Genomic DNA, 16,874 nt, shown 5'->3' on the forward strand with positions numbered 1-16,874 from the left:
TACTCTTCAAAGGGTTCACGAAATATGACTACTACTCTTACTGTTTAACATTTTGGGTTACTTAATGTTACTTCATGTTAAGGCTAATGACAAGGCTGTAATGCTAACTAACGTGCTAGCTAGGTAGCTAACTTGATCAAGCCACTCCTGGTCCTTTCATCAGACGGGAAGCAAAAGAACGAGCAAGACCCATTGCTGGTATGATAACAACCTGGTACTAAGCACACAGGCATCTTGTTAAAGTTATCTTATCTTAGCCAGCGCCATATAGATAGATTCTATCTATATGGCGTTATCTTATCTTAGCTATCTCTATTTTAGTGGAGGAAAACAATTGTCATCACTTACGCGACTCTGGGATTTGTAGTCTTTCTAGTTGCGTATTTTTCATAGTCTTATATTTCAACAGTTTTACGACAAACTGTGACTTTTTTGACATGGAAATGATTTTTTAAGATTGACAAACATCATATGTGTAATTCATGGCACAATTCAAACGAGATCGAAAGATAAGTTTTCTCTCTCCATTGACTTCAATACATTATTTTTCCGAAATAAGGTCCCATGGGGCGGAAGTAGATGGGCGTGACTTCGCCACTCTATTAAAGGGCCCATGTCATGGCCATTTCCACTGATCATAATTACATTGTTGAGGTATACTAAAATAGATTTATACTGTGCAATTTTCCAAACTCACATTGGTTTCGCATACAGCATCTCTGTCAAGCATGTGTATTCAGCAGTATTCACTCTCTCCACTAAACGACTCGTTGGAGCTCTTGCCCCCCCCTCCCTGTGAGCCTAGTGTGCTCCGATTGGTCAGCTCGGCCACTCTGTTCTGATTAGTCAACCACCAGAGAGGCTGCGCCCATGTCTCAGTGCTTTTCCCGGCTGCTCTCAGCGGAACATCAGTCTTATCATGGCGTCGGTACAGCCGTATAATTTATATACATATATATTTTTAACTGTTGTTATAGAAGAGTGTGACGGCCCCAGGGCCTTTGTCTTACGATGGGGTGGAGCTGAAGAGGCTAATCAGCGCGATCACGGACACCTCCGGAGCCGAGGTGCTATTAAGCCCAGCTGCCCGGAGTCACACGGCGGCCCCTGTCTCTCTCCAAAGCGGCTGCAGGAAGACGAACTCTGCGATCCTCTCAACCACCTATCTCTGCATTTACCACAATAAATGTGCCGTGGTTTTGTAAACTCGTGTATGTCTCCTTGTCTTTCCGTTGTGGCCTACGAGCCGGTCATAACAAAGAGTAAGTTATTTTTACCCGTTATAAACTACTACTGTTTGATGAGAAATCAAATCATGGTTTGCTATATATGAATGATATGTTATAGGTGCAAATAATTCAGGGAAGAAAGGATAGGCCTACTAAGTATTTCCATTAAACTTTATTTTTAGAAATGTACAAAATGAACGTAAATATACATATATTGTTGTCGGCATCTTGCCTATAGCAGCCGGGGCTTTTTGAGACGATGCCTCAGTGTGGTCGTCCAGTCATGTATTGTCCGGCAGGATCTGTCTGGACGAAATAAAATGCAAATCACAAAATATTAGAGAAACTTAGTTGTTTTAGATTCGTTAGTAGTAGTTGTGGTAGGAGTGTGGATATATCTAATGAACAGCTTGCCTGCTAATATGCTAACCTAGCTTTGTTTACCTTGGTAGCTAACACGATATGAACGTTAGCTTGGAGGAACGGAGTGTAATAAAACTACTATGAACAAAAGTTAGTGGTTCATATTAGGCTAGCAATAACGTGTTTATAATTGCATTATTCTACGGGTAGTCTGCTACGTTCGGTCATAAAATGTTTCCCGCTAGCATGTATAGCTAGCCTCGTTAGCTATACATGCATAGCTAGCCCAGGGTTGCCAACTTTGGGTACCTGGCTGGAGTGAGATTTTGATATCATGGGTTTAATTCGGTTTAATTACACATATGCGCACGAAATGACTGCTATCGTGTCAGCAGCGGGACCTTAGCATATAGGATATATATACAATATATACAAATACACAATAATGGACACAGACTATAAAGGGCACACAGTTTCATTCACTAATGAAAGTCAAACATGTTTGTTTCCACTGTTTTATTGTGCCTGTCGCGATAAGCAATTAATTGACTTATCGTACGATAAATAAAAATGAACTCGATAACTTTTCTGACCTCGATAAATTGCCATTTACATGAGGATGTGACTAGCAGTTTGAAAGGATGTACTTGAATAATTATTATATATTATCATTATGCCGTTATCGTGATTCTGATTGGCCAGAAGACATTATCAAAGATGTTCTATTGAGAAGACGATCACTACGAGACAAAAGTTTTCAAAACCGTTTCTAGTCTTCGTATTCTTGTTTTTGGCGTGAGAATAGTTTGGGCAGCGTGAGAGCGTGAGATTGAGAGTGAAAGCGTGTGTCACACGCCAGATGCGTGAGAGTTGGCAACCCTGAGCTAGCCTCGTTAGCTATACATGTACTGTCACAATGTACGGTAAATCACCCGGAGTATACTGTATGAGTATTCCGTGTGTGTGACTGCAGACATTCTCCTGCCATGACAAACATGTAAGGCCATCTGCTGACATTGTAGTTGATATATTTAAACTCTAGCAACTTAGTTAGCACAGTTAGCACTGGCTTAGCAGTCCGAAACATGTTTACACATTTAACAGTCGTGGTAGCTACCTTGTTTGATAAATACACAAATAACAATGCAAACTCACAGGTTGTGTACCCGAATCTTCCCCTGCTCCAAACGATCCAAACAAGCTGTGCATATCCGGCCTCAAACTGGGCAATGTTTTGGAAGCTTTCGTCTGTGAAATGCCGGTTCTTCGAACCTCTGGAGGAACACGCCGCTGCTAGTGTGGCCATAGCTCTTCGGGATTGGTCCATTTAGTTCCGGGTACCGCATGACATCAGGCGGTACCCGGAAGAATCAAATGGGCAGTGACGTATCTCCAACGAGGCGTTTTGGGGAGGTATTTTCTGTGTTAAGAGTTTTACTCGCTACAGGGTGTACTTTGAGGGTTTTGACTCTGCACACCGTTTACATGCATAAAAACCTTCATAACACACAAGGGGACGGGTAATAACCGGAAAAGCATGACATGGGAGCTTTAAGATGTTTAAATTATTTAAAGGAGGAAATCAATTAAAAAAAAATTATTTTTCTTTAGTATTTAGACTTTTGAAATAAATGAATAATAGTTGTTATTTACTTTAATGGTTTTTATTCATTATTTTGAAACCAAGACACCCTCAACTGAAAGACGGACATAGCAAAAACTGTCAATTTAAGAACATCATGACACATTTCAAGCTAAATGACGCATAGGATGCACATAATGTTTGTGTGATATTATAACATGCTTTCCAATAATAGGCAAAATAGGATATTTTTGAAGAAAATAGTTAGAATAAATATAATTATCATCAATGGACATCAATGGACATGGAATGTACCCCAAATTGTAGAATGAGTCATATGCTAAATATGAGTAGCTAATGCCTGTGCAGCTTAAATGTGGCACATTGAGGGAGGGCCTTCAAAAGAGTTGTAGCCCTGGGAAATTTCGAAAGTAATGTGATAGACAGTACCATTGTTGATGAAAAGCATAAATGTAAAACCAATTATAATATCAAACTCCGGAAGAAAAATATGAAGCTGCTGATTTTTAACAGCAAGCCATGATTTCAGTTCTTCCAAAACCACTTAGTGCAGAAATAGTCTCTATCACTGTCAGCTGCTGTCGCCATTTCTTATCTAAAAATATAGCTATAGTTACAGCCATGGCTGCAGGCATAAAAGCCAAATATGACTTCAGAAACATATGGGTTACATCACAGCTTTCAAAATGTTATAGTTCAGTAAGCCAAGTAGAATTATTTTGTTATGTTACTAGAAGATGTGGAGATGTATTATTTGACATCTACTCTGACCTCATTACTCCCACCAAGAGCATCACCTAGCTTAGTACATCAGATAGTAAAAGATAATAATCTTCCCCCAAAGAAAACTAAGACATTGAATCTGTAAGCGCATGCTGATGCAATGCTATCTGAGGAAGGGTTACATCATCAACTGCTGTGCAGACGAGCAGTGTGGCAGCAGCAAAGCAAAACATGAATACATTTAAGGTGAATGCACAGGCAGCAAGCCAAACTACATCTTATATGCAACAAATAATTATAAGCACACCTTTAAACTCACATTCAATCATAAGACATCGCAGGCAGGCAATGTCCACTTTCAAATTCTTGAAGCATGTTTTTTGAAATGACCATCATGAAATTATGAAAATGATTGTGGCTCAATGTAAACCATGGAGCAGAAGATCAGCAAGTTTAAATGGTGACACATATACCCACTGTTTGGAGATTAAATATTCAGACTGAATATATGAAATGTGTTGGACATGTGTCTGCCCACCCAGTGTATGATAAACATCCAGTTTTCAATACATATTAATATTTGAATGGATTGTGTGCGACAATGAAATCCTATTTACATTGATGGAACCACAATTAGAGACCCAAGTTTGCGTTGACAGAGAGTTACCCCCAAAAACATCAACAACAACATCCATCTATTCTGTAACAACTTAATCTGTTCAGAGGCAGAGGCCTAACAACTCTGACAAGTGGATTCACCACTATGTAAAGCAGGGATGGGCAACTTGGATGGTGGTGGGGGCAACATAATTGATGTACTGGCCACCAGGGGGCCGCAGATTCACTTGGAACACACACACACACAAATTCCATGTATTGTATGTAATTATTAACAAATATACTAAGTCTGACATCTTCATTGACATTTTTCAATCTTTCAAGGAACATCCTCTAACAAGCTTACTAAACAAATATCAGTTCACAGAAATGTTATTTAATTTTTACAAGTGGCATGTTTGTATTGAACAGGTTATATAACAGTTGAATAAAACTATTTTAAACTATTGGAAAGCACGGAAAATGTGTGTGCATTGAGATTAACCATTAAGATGATATAAACATGAAGTCATGAACACTAACCCAGACATTAGTTGTCTAACTTGAATCTAAGACACTTGTAGCCTGTCTCTGCATTCCCCTTATTCCACAATAAGGGGAATATCAACACAGACACATGTCAACCCGCACTCTGCTGTTCCTCAGCGCCACTCCCCCTCCCTCCCGCTGAAATTATGAATGAAAAGCGTATAGTAATCATAGATAACACGGGCCGCCATTTGCCCATCCCTGATGTAAAGCAATAGCATGAACACTTCACACAGGCCCACACAACCTCATAAAAATCATTCTTATAGACATAAGCAAATAATTAAGTATAAATAGATACACTTCAAATTAAAACGCAACACACAAATAAATGCAGAAAGTAGCAGCCAACGGGAAAAGGCCTCGAAATGAAACACAAGCAAATCTGAGCAGAGCAATACTTGAAGCCATCATATACAATTAACAGCAGCCACATAGTATAGAAAAGGCCATTGTCATGCAACAATAACTGAGTGACATGGCCCAACAATCAGCAAATTATTACCTTTAAGAAGATGGAATATTCTCATCAGGAAGGAAAGAGTTGGGTCCAAGCAGCTCTTCCGGTTTGAAGTAGGCTACACCTGTGCGGCTGACCCGATGCATAGCTAACAAACAGAGCAGAAAACATGGTGAAATAAGTGAATTCTCCACATATCCTTCAACAGAATCGGGTTGTTGATAGTCAAACGGATAATTAAACGCTACTTACTAGCATAAGAAAGTTTGCAAACGTGCAATTAGGAAGCAGCAGCGACGCGATAAGAGTCCTTTATTAGCATATGTGTCCATGCATGCAGCTCAAATGGGCCGCCATGCACAGGACAGGTGAAAGGGTGCGTTCGATTTAGGTAGCATTCAATAAAGATGTTCATGTGTGAGCGCAGGAGTCATTTGTTTTTGATGGGATAAAACCAGAGGTTGGAGAAGTACTCAGATCTTGTACTTGATTAAAAGTAGAAGTACCACAGTGTAGGAATACTCTGTTACAAGTAAAAATCCTGCATTAAAATGTTACTCAAGTAAAGGTAGAAAAGTATTAGCATCAAAATATACTTAAAGTACCAAAAGTACTCAATTTCCGAATAATGGATATGATTTGTTTTGATTATGATTATTGATGCATTAAAGTGTTATCAAAGCTGGTAAAGGTGCAGCTAGTTTTAATGACTTTGTATACTGCATTGCTTGTGAATTTACTCCAGGTTGAACTAAAGTCTGATTTAAGTGTTGATTATATTTCACATCATTAATCCAATTCTGTAAAGTATCTAAAGGTATTTAATATGTAGTGGATAAAAGTACACAACATACCTCTGAATTGTAGTGGAGTAGAAGAACAAAGTAGCATAAAATGGAAATACTCAAGTAAAGTACAAGTACCTCAGAATTGTACTTAAGTACATACTTGAGTAAATGTAGTAGGCCTACTTAGTTACTTCCCACCTCATAAAAACCAATTCAATTATAAACCAAAAAGATAAGAACATAACTTGTATGGGTGACTGAGCGCAGTTAATAAAGTCGAGTAAAATGATCAAACTAGCTAAGTATATTAACTTTTAACCATTAGGGTTTTCTTTGGTACAGCACAGAAGGGAGCATTTCAATTAAGCCTACTTTATTTTGTAAGGCCTATTTTTCAGTTGCCCCCCAAAGGGCTACTCACAGATTCTCCATCAATCACATAGGGAAACTAAGTAATACAAGTCCTCCAAGATGATTACAAATATTTGCCTGTTTGAAACTGATACAGTGTCCTAGGCTGGGGTTAGGAGAGTGGAGGGTTGCAACCAGCTGTGCAAACATAATCTAGATGATTTATGAACCAACCTGTGAGCTGCTAATGCTCCACAATGACACTGGAGCCACTGCAGCTCTGGAGCCACGACCCACTGATTAACCACTGCAGCACAGACTGATACATGTACAGTACAAAGGCGTAGGTGGGTGGTCCGACAGACACACAGAGACAGTGCTTCTGCAATTTTCTTCCATTTTAAACAATGTATTATCAGTTTATCACACTGTTTACCACATTAATCTAGAACTATATACATACACTTCATTTCGATATCTGACAGCAAGCTGTGCTCTAAAATAATATTTTTAGTGAGCCTTTGGTTGTGGGTGTATATGAAGAGATAATCTCACATAAGTGTGTGCATACAAAGGTAATAGTGGATGCAATGAAATCTTACCTTATTTGGGTATGTTTGAGGTCACTCAGGTGGTAAGTTGTAGGGTGAAGCACACTTTATATATACTCAGGTTTAATTCCCGCTCCTGTTATATATCTGAACCTGAATGCAATATCTGGGGGTTATTATAAGAGTAGAAAGTTAGCAAGAAAAGGCTTTAAAATAGCCTTTAATGGTGCAAGTTTATACATGCACTAGACAGCAGAATTGGGTAATTTTTGATTTAACTAAAAGGTTTCTCTTTAACATTGACAGATGGGCAACCTGTTTATCAACTTTTACAATAAAAATGATCTAACCATACAATGTAAGTGAATAAAAGACAAATACATTAAGACACATAATATCATTTTAATGCAAATGTCAAACAAACACCAAACAAAAAAGAGTAGTCACTAAAACTAAAAACAATAGATACCAATGGAAATGTTGCACAGGGATAGCAATACAAGCGGATATTGACAGCATACAAATCTACAAGCAATTTGCAAATAACACACAACCCACCACACCGAATATCACCTGAAAGCAAATAAAAATATATATGTAAATGAAATGTTGCAAATATATAAAGGACCACATGATGGCAGAATGGGACCATGAGTTGTTTTCTACAGCTACAGAGGCATTTTGAGTAATCTGTTGATCATAGAGGGTTATTCAAATCCTGTAATACTTAAGGGAGCAGCTGATTCCAGGCCAAAACATTTTTTATCCATTTCACACATTTCCCATTCACTCCTTGTCGATATCACATATGTGTGGTTCAGAGGCCTGTGAGCTCAAACAGCTCCAACACTATTTCAAGGGCCAATTTTCTTTAAGGCCATGAGGAGAACACTTTTTACAAGATCTAAAAAAAGCCCTTTTGTTACATAATGATGACTTTTTTCATGATATGCATTTACAACTTTACAGAACTGCTGCTCGGAGCGTCATCAGTATGATCCTTCATGTGAATTTTCAGCTTTACTCCGCTTCTGAACTGTTTTCCACAGACGCTGCATTTGTTCGGATTCTCGCCTGTGTGAACCCTGAGGTGTATTTTCAAGTGTATTCTTTGAAAATAACTGTTTCCACAAGTGTTGCACTTATATGGCCTTTCACCTGTGTGGGTTCTTATGTGCTTTGTCAAAGTTGTGCTGACTGTGAATCTTTTCTTACACTGAGGGCATTGATAAGGCTTCTCCCCTGTGTGCAGTCGAGTGTGACATTTCAGCGATGAGTAGTCTGCAAAGTCCTTCCAGCAGGCGCTGCAGGTGTAGGGCTTCTCACCTGTGTGAATCCTCATGTGCTTCTGCATATTCACTTTGCAGCTGAATCCTCTTCCACAGGTGATGCAAACAAAGGGCTTCTCCCCTGTGTGAGTTCTCATGTGCTTGTTTACCGAAGACATCTGGGCAAACTTTCTCCCACATGATTTGCATTGGAAGGGCTTTTCTCCAGTGTGAGTTTTTATATGTCGTCTCAAAGGAGAACTCTGGACGAACTTCCTTGCGCAGTAGCTGCATTCAAAAGGCCTTTCCCCCGTGTGGATTCTCATGTGAACTTTTAAGTCATGGAAATGAGAAAATGCTTTGCCGCATTCGTCGCACTTGCAAGGTTTGTTCTGGGGATTTGGCTGAGTAGTGTCTGCTGATGTTGTGTTTCCTTTGTAATGTTTATCTTGAGTTGTTGGGGCATGATTTGTGGTCAATGTGGGATGGACCGTGTTACATTTATTTGTTGGCTTTGGCTCAATAATTGCAGCTGATCTTCCATCACTATGCTTATTTGTTTTCTTTGGTTTAGGCTCAGAATTTGTAGTTGAGGATGTTTTCTCTCCATCAGGTTTCTTCTTTGGTTTAGGCTCAGAACATGTACTTGATGCTTTCTCTGCATCAGGTTTCTTCTTTGGTTTAGGCTCAGAACATGTACTTGATGCTTTCTCTGCATCAGGTTTCTTCTTTGGTTTTGGCTCAGAATTTGTACTTGATGCTTTCTCTTCATTATTTCTCTTCTTTGGTTTAGGCTCAGAACATGTACTTGATGCTTTCTCTTCATCAGGTTTCTTCTTTGGTTTAGGCTCAGAACATGATGCTTTCTCTTCATCAGGTTTCTTCTTTGGTTTAGGCTCAGAACATGTACTTGATGCTTTCTCTTCATTAGGTTTCTTCTTTGGTTTTGGCTCAGAATTTGTAGTTGACAATGTGTTTCCGCAACTATTTGACATTTTTGTAATGGATGCACCTTTCTGCTGCTTAGGTTTTGGTGTTGTATTTGTTTTTTGTGTTTCGTTTCCATGGTTTTTTCTTCTGTGGTCTTGATTATCTGTTACTTGAGAGGTGTTGGGGAGGAGCTGTTTGCCACTTCTCTGCTCTGATACAACAGAGTTCTTCCTGTCAGATTCAGATCTCACCCACACAATACGAATTTTGTCAACGGGATGTTCCTCTGCTGCACTCTCCTGCTTCAGTACGAGCTGCTCTCCCTCCATGGTGCACAGTTCCTCCTGTTCTTCTTTAATCTTTGCAGGCTCTTGATCCAAAATGGAGTTGCTCTTCTTAATACAGAGCTGCTGATCAAGAAGCACTTCATTCTCCTCCTGCTTACAGACAAGTTGCTGTTTGAGCTCTGGGGGACAAAATAAGAAACATTAGGGATCGTTTTCACCCCTGTGTAGCTTTAAGATATGAATTAACTGTTGGTTAACCTATGACTAAGTATTTAACTACTCTGATAGTATATTTAGTCCCAGTAGGCCTAGCCTGTGGTCAGCTCAACACAATAAGCATAATTCAATCAAAGCTTCACTTTATCTTAAGTTATCCTCTAAGAACTAATGGCTGGTGCTATTATTATTTGTATTTTGACTGAGAGGCGTATATCTGACTTTTTGGCGGTACAGAGCTTTATACGGATTGCTCTCATATACTCCAGATTTATATTGCATTTTTAGCTTTCCTTTCCTTATTATTCTATACTTCATACTTTGAGTTAAGTGGAGTAATTAGTTACTTTTAGGATTACGATTTTATAAAGAAAGATATGATCCATTTATATGTCCAACATTAACCAGCTGAAACAATAAATAAGTAATAACATTTATGTATATTTATGCTAATCTACCTTTCTGAAAGGGACCATTCTGTCTAAAAAGGAGGGTACTTAAGTATATTTTCTTGTTAATACCTTTCTACTGAATAAGCCAAAGTGAAATCTTGATATTTACTTTTATTTCTAATGTTTATGGATATTTGTGTAACAATGTAAACAGATTTACAAAACAGTCATTCAGATTTGTATCTGGCAAGTCAGCATAGAAGTAAATAAAACCCACACTCAATATTTTATTGAGTATAAGAATAACAGGAAGAACCTGCAACGGTAGCTAAACCCGGAAGGCGTGGTTCCTCTTACAAATGTCAGAATTGTAACGTTTATTTGGCTTAATGCAAGTTACAATTATGTAAAAAATACAAAAGGACCTCAGAGACATACCTGTCCTGTGTAGCTTTATGTCAGGCTTCAAAAGCATATCCAGCAATCTGCGTTGACGGACGATCTTCTCCTCGTACACAACTATAGTGTGCTCACAAACTCCTAATATTTCCTCCACAGCAGCATTTAGTCGCTCGTTGATAACCTTTCTCAAATTCTCAATTGCAGACATTTTAAATAATTTAGAAATAAGGCTTTCTTGGCTTTAGCTCTGACACACTGTCTTCAGTTTGTCACTTTAACAGAAATGCTTCATTTCCTGCCAGAGCCGTTAATCTCTCTGTACATCAGAGATAATAAAACAGTGAGGCAGGGGCAACGTCAGAAAAAGTACAGGAAATGTCAGTCCAAGCTGACTAAAACGTACATTGCAACAGAAAACATTACAACGACACCATTTTAGAAACAGTGCAATACAATTTATTTAAAATTAAATGTTTTACAGTATAATTGTGCTGATTGTGTTGATTGTAGGAATATGATGCACTTTTAAAAGTTATTAGATAAAAGTCAAAACATTGATGCATTTAGAAAACAAAAAAGCAAAGTTTCCTTTCTTAATTTGACAATAAAGTGAATAATAGCTCTGATTAAAACAATATCAGAAAAAACAAAGGATAGTCCAGCAAACAAGCTGGATCATTTTGTTATTGTAACACCATGCAACCGCAGCAGACACCAACAAAAGCTGCAGACACCAACAAAAGCTGCCCCATCATCAGCTCCCATCACAAATAGGCTAAAACACTAAAAGCAGTTTGTGCAGAAAATAAAAACAGGTTCTTATTATCCAAAGGAATATTTAAAAGAGGCGGCTCAACAGATTTAACAATGTATTATTTTTAGACAGTATAAGAATAACAGGATGAAAGAATCCAAATGGAGTTCCATGAAGTCTTACTAATTGTCTTAGCATTGATTGAAGACAAAACTAAAAATCTAATAAAAACATTTGGTGGTGTGGAGTTAGAAAAAAAGAGATAGCCATACATCTGTAGCCAGTTCCTCATCACTGACTGTGGCTACAACTCAAGGCTACATTATTAGCCGCTACTAGCATACCAAAAATCGTTGACCAAACTGTCTGAAGCATGCATCGTGGGTAATGTGGGAGCCAGATTTTGAAGCGTATCGAAATAAAATGACAATATCTCTTGTTCTTCTGCATCATTTTTTTAAAAAATTCTGTCAACAGTAAGTCCGACAATGTTCAATGTGTGGATTACTCTTTTAAATAAAATTCCACTATGCACTCTGGCTGCAAATCTTTACTTTTATCATAAGTTTGATGTATCAAATGCAGACATGTTTTTAGGCAGTGGAGCTTTGTGCATCACTGCGGTGTACCCTCTCGTGTTGGTTGAGTTTTAGCCATGTAGGGAACGCTTCTCCACAGGTACAGCATTTGTAGCCCTTCTCTTCATTATGCAACTTCATGTGTCTTTTCAGGTTTGTTCTGTGACCAAACTCTTTGTCACACACCTCGCACTTGTATGGCTTTTCACCTGTGTGTGTTCTGATGTGCCTTTGCAAAGTTGTCGTGGTAGCAAATCGTACCTTGCAATAAGAACACACAAAGGGCTTTTCCCCCGAATGAACTCGCAGATGATTTTTGTAAGACGAAGAATCCGCAAATCTTTTGCCGCATTCGCTGCAGGTGTAAGGCTTCTCACCTGTGTGAATTCTCAAGTGCTTTTTCAGATTCACATCTGACCTGAAGCTTTTGTCACACGTGTCACATTTGTACGGCTTGTCCTCGCTGTGAACACGCGAATGCAGGTCCAGATTATACTGCCGGTTGAATCTTTTTCCGCAAACTTTGCATTTGAAAGGCTTCTCAACAGAGTGAATCGTTAAATGTTTTTTCAAATCCCAACTCTCCCTGAACATTAAACCACAAGTGTCACATTTGAAAGTCTTCTCAACAGTGTGGGATTTCATATGAAATTTGTAGTTTTTGAAGTTAGTCATCACTTTACTGCACCTGTCACACTTGTACGGGTTATTATCATCCTGGATCCTATCACCTGATTGGTTCCCATCTCCCTGATTGGGTGGTGAGTTAGAATTTGATGTTGTGCTTCTTTGGCTACGTTTCTTAACTTTTGTTTTCTCAGTAGTTGATGTTGTTTTCTCATCCTTGCGTCTCTTATTTGGTGTTTTGTCAGTACTTCCCTTAGATGTTGAGCCCCCATCATTCTGTCTCTTTTTTGGTGTAACCTCGTTGCTTGTGGTTAAAGTTGTACATCCATCAGGAAGCTTCTCATTCGTTTTCGATTTAGAACGTGTAGTTGATGTTGTTTTCCCATCGTTGGGTTTCTTGCTTGCTCTTGGATCAGGACTTTTACCTGAAGTTGTCGTCTCATTGTTACATTTCTTATTTGGTGTGAGCTCAACGGCTCTGGTTGATTTTTTACGTTTTGTTTTGTCAGTACTTGTAACTGATGTTGTCTTCTCATTGCTATGTGACTTTTTTGGCTTAACACTTCCAGAAGAGGTTTGTCTCCCCTCTTGGCTTTTCTTTGTTGCTGTTGACTCACTAGTTCCTTTTGACTTAGGTTTGTTTTCATTCGATATTTCATTTGGTGTTAGCTCTGTGCCTCTATCTGGTTTCTTATTTGGTGTTGGCTCAACACCTCCAGGTGAGCTAGGTCTCTCGTCTTGGAATTTCTTATTTGGTGTTGGCCTACTTTTTCCTTTAGATGTTGCAACATTATCATTGCATTTCTTGTTTGGTGTTATCTCAGTGCCTGTAGCTGATGTTGTGGTCTTATCGTTGCATTTCTCATTTGGTGTTGGTTCAGTACTTTTAGCTGATACTGAGGACTCACCATTATTTTTCCTATTAGGTGTTAGCTCAGTGCCTCTGGTTGATTTATTGGCATTTGGCATTGTATCAACATTTCCTGGTGAGGTTGGTCTCCCATCTTCACCTTTCTTGTTTGTTGTTGGCTTTTCATTTGAGGCTGTGATCTCATTATTACCTTTCCTATGTGTAGTGGTAGCTGACGTGGTTTTACCAGTATCTGGACTCTTTTTTGGCATCGGCTCATCATTTCCACTTGATGTTGTGTTGTCATTGATATGTTCCTCATTTGTTGTCAGTTCAGTACTGCTGGTGGCTGCTGTGTTCTTATCACCACATTTCCTATCTGATGTTTCCTCACTTCCTGTAGCTGATGTTGAGTTTTGGACTTTGCTTATTTCATTTTGTGGTGACTCGATGTGTGTTCTTGGTTTTGCATTTCCATGGTTACAAGCTACGTGATCTTGGCTCCCAGCAGAGTTGTGAGAGGGGAGCTGGTGGTCAGTGCTTGGTTCAGATACTGCAGTCTCCCCGTCAGATCTAGATAAAATATCTTTGCTTGAGATGCTGGATTGAGGATCTTGATTCACTGCACTCTCAGTTTGATGAGGAACCGAAGGCTGAGAGGGGTCACTGTTGACAGGTTGCTCACAAGTTGAAGCTGACTTAGAGGCTTCAGTCTCCTTCTGTTGTCCAAGCTGCTGTGTTTCTTGACTGATGCATAGTTCCTCCTGTTCTGCTTTAACAGGTGGAGGATCTGGCGGTACATGACTGGAGCTGGTCGCCTGGTCAAAGTGCTGCAGCTGGATCACGAGAACCTCGTCATCCTCCTCCAGCTTTTGGACATGTCTCTGTGGGAGCTCTGAAGGTAGAGGGAGAAAGGATTGGGACAAAGATGACTGACTGTGAATAGATAAACCTATATTTAACTGTTGTGATAAAATAGTCTATAATACATAGAACATTTTGAGTTGCCCAATGAGGAGTAATTTATTTATTTATGTCAAACTAATGTTAACACTGCATTAACATTGATCAATCAATAAACATGTAGGCTTTTATTGCTGAAGCAGGTTAAGGTGAAGATAGTTCCAAATACTTTATATACAGTTTGGTAGATTAGTTAAAACATAGGGGTTTGGCCCCCTCTAGTGTGTCATTAATAAATCTGAAGGGTTGTCAGAAAAAAGTAAAAAATAACAAATGTACAATTTTACAATTCGTTTGGCTTTTCCTTCAACTTTTTCTGTTTGTAAAATACTGGGTGAACTTAGTATGTTGAATCTCCATGGTTGCAGATGTTTAGATCAAACACTCAGGGAAATAGTCTCAGTAGTGGATTTGCCAACAACTCAAAGACATCCAAGACATGACAAGACCTGCAGAACAATCCAAGGCATACCTAGTGTGTTGAATGACTATATTCTTAAGGTTGTATATGTTTGGCTTAAAAGCATAAATAAAGTATTTACATGATATTAAAAGCAAAATAATAGCTGGAAGTGGTCACAAGCCAAAAGGTTGCATAAAAGCACATCTTTAATTACACTTTGTATGTATAGGCCTGTATAAGGTTATAGACTATAGAGCTAAAGCTAGTTCTCAGATTAAAGTATGTACAGTACAGTGTTGACTCTGAATTGTAGTACAAGCAGAAGTAACATGGGATACACAAGTACAGTAGTATGTGTACCTCGGAACTGCATTTAACGAAGTACTTACATAACATACTGGCTTTTGTACATTTGGACAGAAAGAAGATTAGAGTTATGTTAATGATTGTCAAGCGTATTCATGTATTGCCCTTAGGGATTTGACAACTGCAGCACAGAGGGGACTTCCGCATGTTAGGTGGTGTAACATTCATATGTATTAAGATAGTATTTGTTTAAACATAAGCATATTAAAGTGTACGGACAATTTGGACGTGATTATGCGAAAGTATAATCTTTGGCATCTTTGTTATTATTCTATTATTACATCTGTCAAACTGGTTTGTCTGGCATGTGACTCAAAGTACGTGTTATTAAATTGCTCAAAAACGAACAGCCTTTATAAAATATTAAATATTTGTCCGTACCTGTCCGGTGTAACTTTAACTCAGGTGTCAGCACGGCATCCAGCAGTCGGCGTTGACGAGCTATTTCTGCCTCGTAGCCTTCCATCTTCTTCTCATAAGCTCCCAGTATTTCCTGAGCAGCCGCAGTGAGTCGGTCACAGACAAACCGTCTCATACTTTGAACTGAAGACATTGTTGAATTAAAATAAAGCTGCTTTTTTATCGCTTAAAACTTCGTAAAACTATAACTCGTGGATGTGACGTGCGTGACAGTTTTCTTCCGCATGAGAAGTTGTGTAAACAACAAACAACATATTGGGCTCATACTGCCACCTGCTGCACGGGAGTGTGTCAAATAAGTGAGTGATTATTTGTGTAGTTTTATAAGGAAAAACTCTTCTTAAATTAGCCTTTTTGTCAACCAGAATATGTTCCTTATTATTTTCCTTTCGTGTATGATTGAGCAATCATTGATTACAGTTTATAAGCAGTGCCTAATAGTTTCCAACAGTGTAATTTATCCATCTTTCTAAATGTACTGTTTATGGATCAAGGCTATAGGAAGATTTTATTATACACCTTTAAAACTTGTCAGATTCACTCGAGTGCATACTAATCATCGCTGCTATAAATATCTTAAATGCTGGCTTGTTAAGCAAGTAATTTGTGTTTTATATTAAAGAACTTTGAATAAATTATGTTTGAGCTTGGATTCTTTGTTTAGAGTAGCTTTTTGATCATAATATTGTAATGCCATGTAAACAATTACACCTCAGTGCTTTGGCAATTGTCAATGTGTCAATTCAAGAGCCTACGGAGATGTTTTCAAATTGCTTGTTTTGTTTGACCAGCACTACGAAATCCAATATATTCACACATCCACATAAGAGATGCTGGAACAACCGAACGTTTCTGAGTGATAATTAAAAGAACAACACAATTACAATTCTTAATGTATTAGCAAAACAGTTGCTGAACATCCACAAGCCTTTCAGAACTCTTACATGAAATTAAAGTAACTTAACAGTTGCCAAAGAAAATATAACTCAAAAGGAAGAATAAGGGCAGAGACTTAGGCCCCACTCACACGGGAACGTTTGCGTTTATGCACAGTATGCGTATTCAAAAAAGTCTTCCGTTCACATGCATTCGTTTAATTTAACGTGTCTGTTCAAACGAGGCCGCTGGAAACGCTGTAGTACATATGCCAGGACTGTAAGTGGCGCTGTAACTTCCGCCAAAATACACCAAAAGCAGCGAAGAA

The 16,874-nt window shown here is 38.6% G+C and overlaps 2 protein-coding genes and 1 long non-coding RNA gene across 3 annotated transcripts in view; all 3 read right to left on the minus strand.

The window, feature by feature from the left end:
• The window catches only part of LOC117472459, a 56,971-nt gene extending 51,060 nt beyond the window's left edge, over positions 1-5,911 (minus strand). The window contains exons 1-2 of the long non-coding RNA XR_004554932.1: positions 5,777-5,911; positions 5,570-5,672 (exon numbers count right to left, since the gene is read on the minus strand). This is a non-coding gene — a long non-coding RNA (uncharacterized LOC117472459). The remainder of the gene's footprint in view (positions 1-5,569; positions 5,673-5,776) is intronic.
• Positions 5,912-7,596: 1,685 nt separating this feature from the next.
• Positions 7,597-11,042, minus strand: LOC117472526 (zinc finger protein 260-like). Its single transcript, XM_034117775.1, has 2 exons — positions 10,746-11,042; positions 7,597-9,878 (listed from the first exon to the last, which is right to left on the minus strand). The coding sequence occupies exons 1-2, from the start codon at positions 10,915-10,917 to the stop codon at positions 8,170-8,172; spliced, it is 1,881 nt and encodes a 626-aa protein (XP_033973666.1). The 5' UTR covers positions 10,918-11,042; the 3' UTR covers positions 7,597-8,169.
• A 106-nt stretch (positions 11,043-11,148) lies between these two features.
• Positions 11,149-15,916, minus strand: LOC117472524 (zinc finger protein 354A-like). The gene is made up of 2 exons (XM_034117769.1): positions 15,632-15,916; positions 11,149-14,413 (listed from the first exon to the last, which is right to left on the minus strand). The coding sequence occupies exons 1-2, from the start codon at positions 15,801-15,803 to the stop codon at positions 12,057-12,059; spliced, it is 2,529 nt and encodes an 842-aa protein (XP_033973660.1). The 5' UTR covers positions 15,804-15,916; the 3' UTR covers positions 11,149-12,056.
• Between the last annotated feature and the right edge of the window lie 958 nt (positions 15,917-16,874).

Source organism: Trematomus bernacchii, unplaced genomic scaffold (assembly GCF_902827165.1).
Source record: "Trematomus bernacchii unplaced genomic scaffold, fTreBer1.1, whole genome shotgun sequence".
Lineage (NCBI taxonomy): Eukaryota > Metazoa > Chordata > Actinopteri > Perciformes > Nototheniidae > Trematomus > Trematomus bernacchii.

What these genes read in the sequence shown, in the direction of transcription:
- LOC117472526 (XM_034117775.1), bottom strand. Translation starts at nt 10,917, where the DNA reads ATGTCTGCAATTGAGAATTTGAGAAAGGTTATCAACGAGCGACTAAAT. An exon ending in CATAAAGCTACACAGGACAG is followed by an intron (nt 9,879 to 10,745) that starts GTATGTCTCTGA and finishes TTTGTCCCCCAG; the next exon opens with AGCTCAAACAGCAACTTGTC.
- LOC117472524 (XM_034117769.1), bottom strand. Translation starts at nt 15,803, where the DNA reads ATGTCTTCAGTTCAAAGTATGAGACGGTTTGTCTGTGACCGACTCACT. An exon ending in GTTAAAGTTACACCGGACAG is followed by an intron (nt 14,414 to 15,631) that starts GTACGGACAAAT and finishes CTCTACCTTCAG; the next exon opens with AGCTCCCACAGAGACATGTC.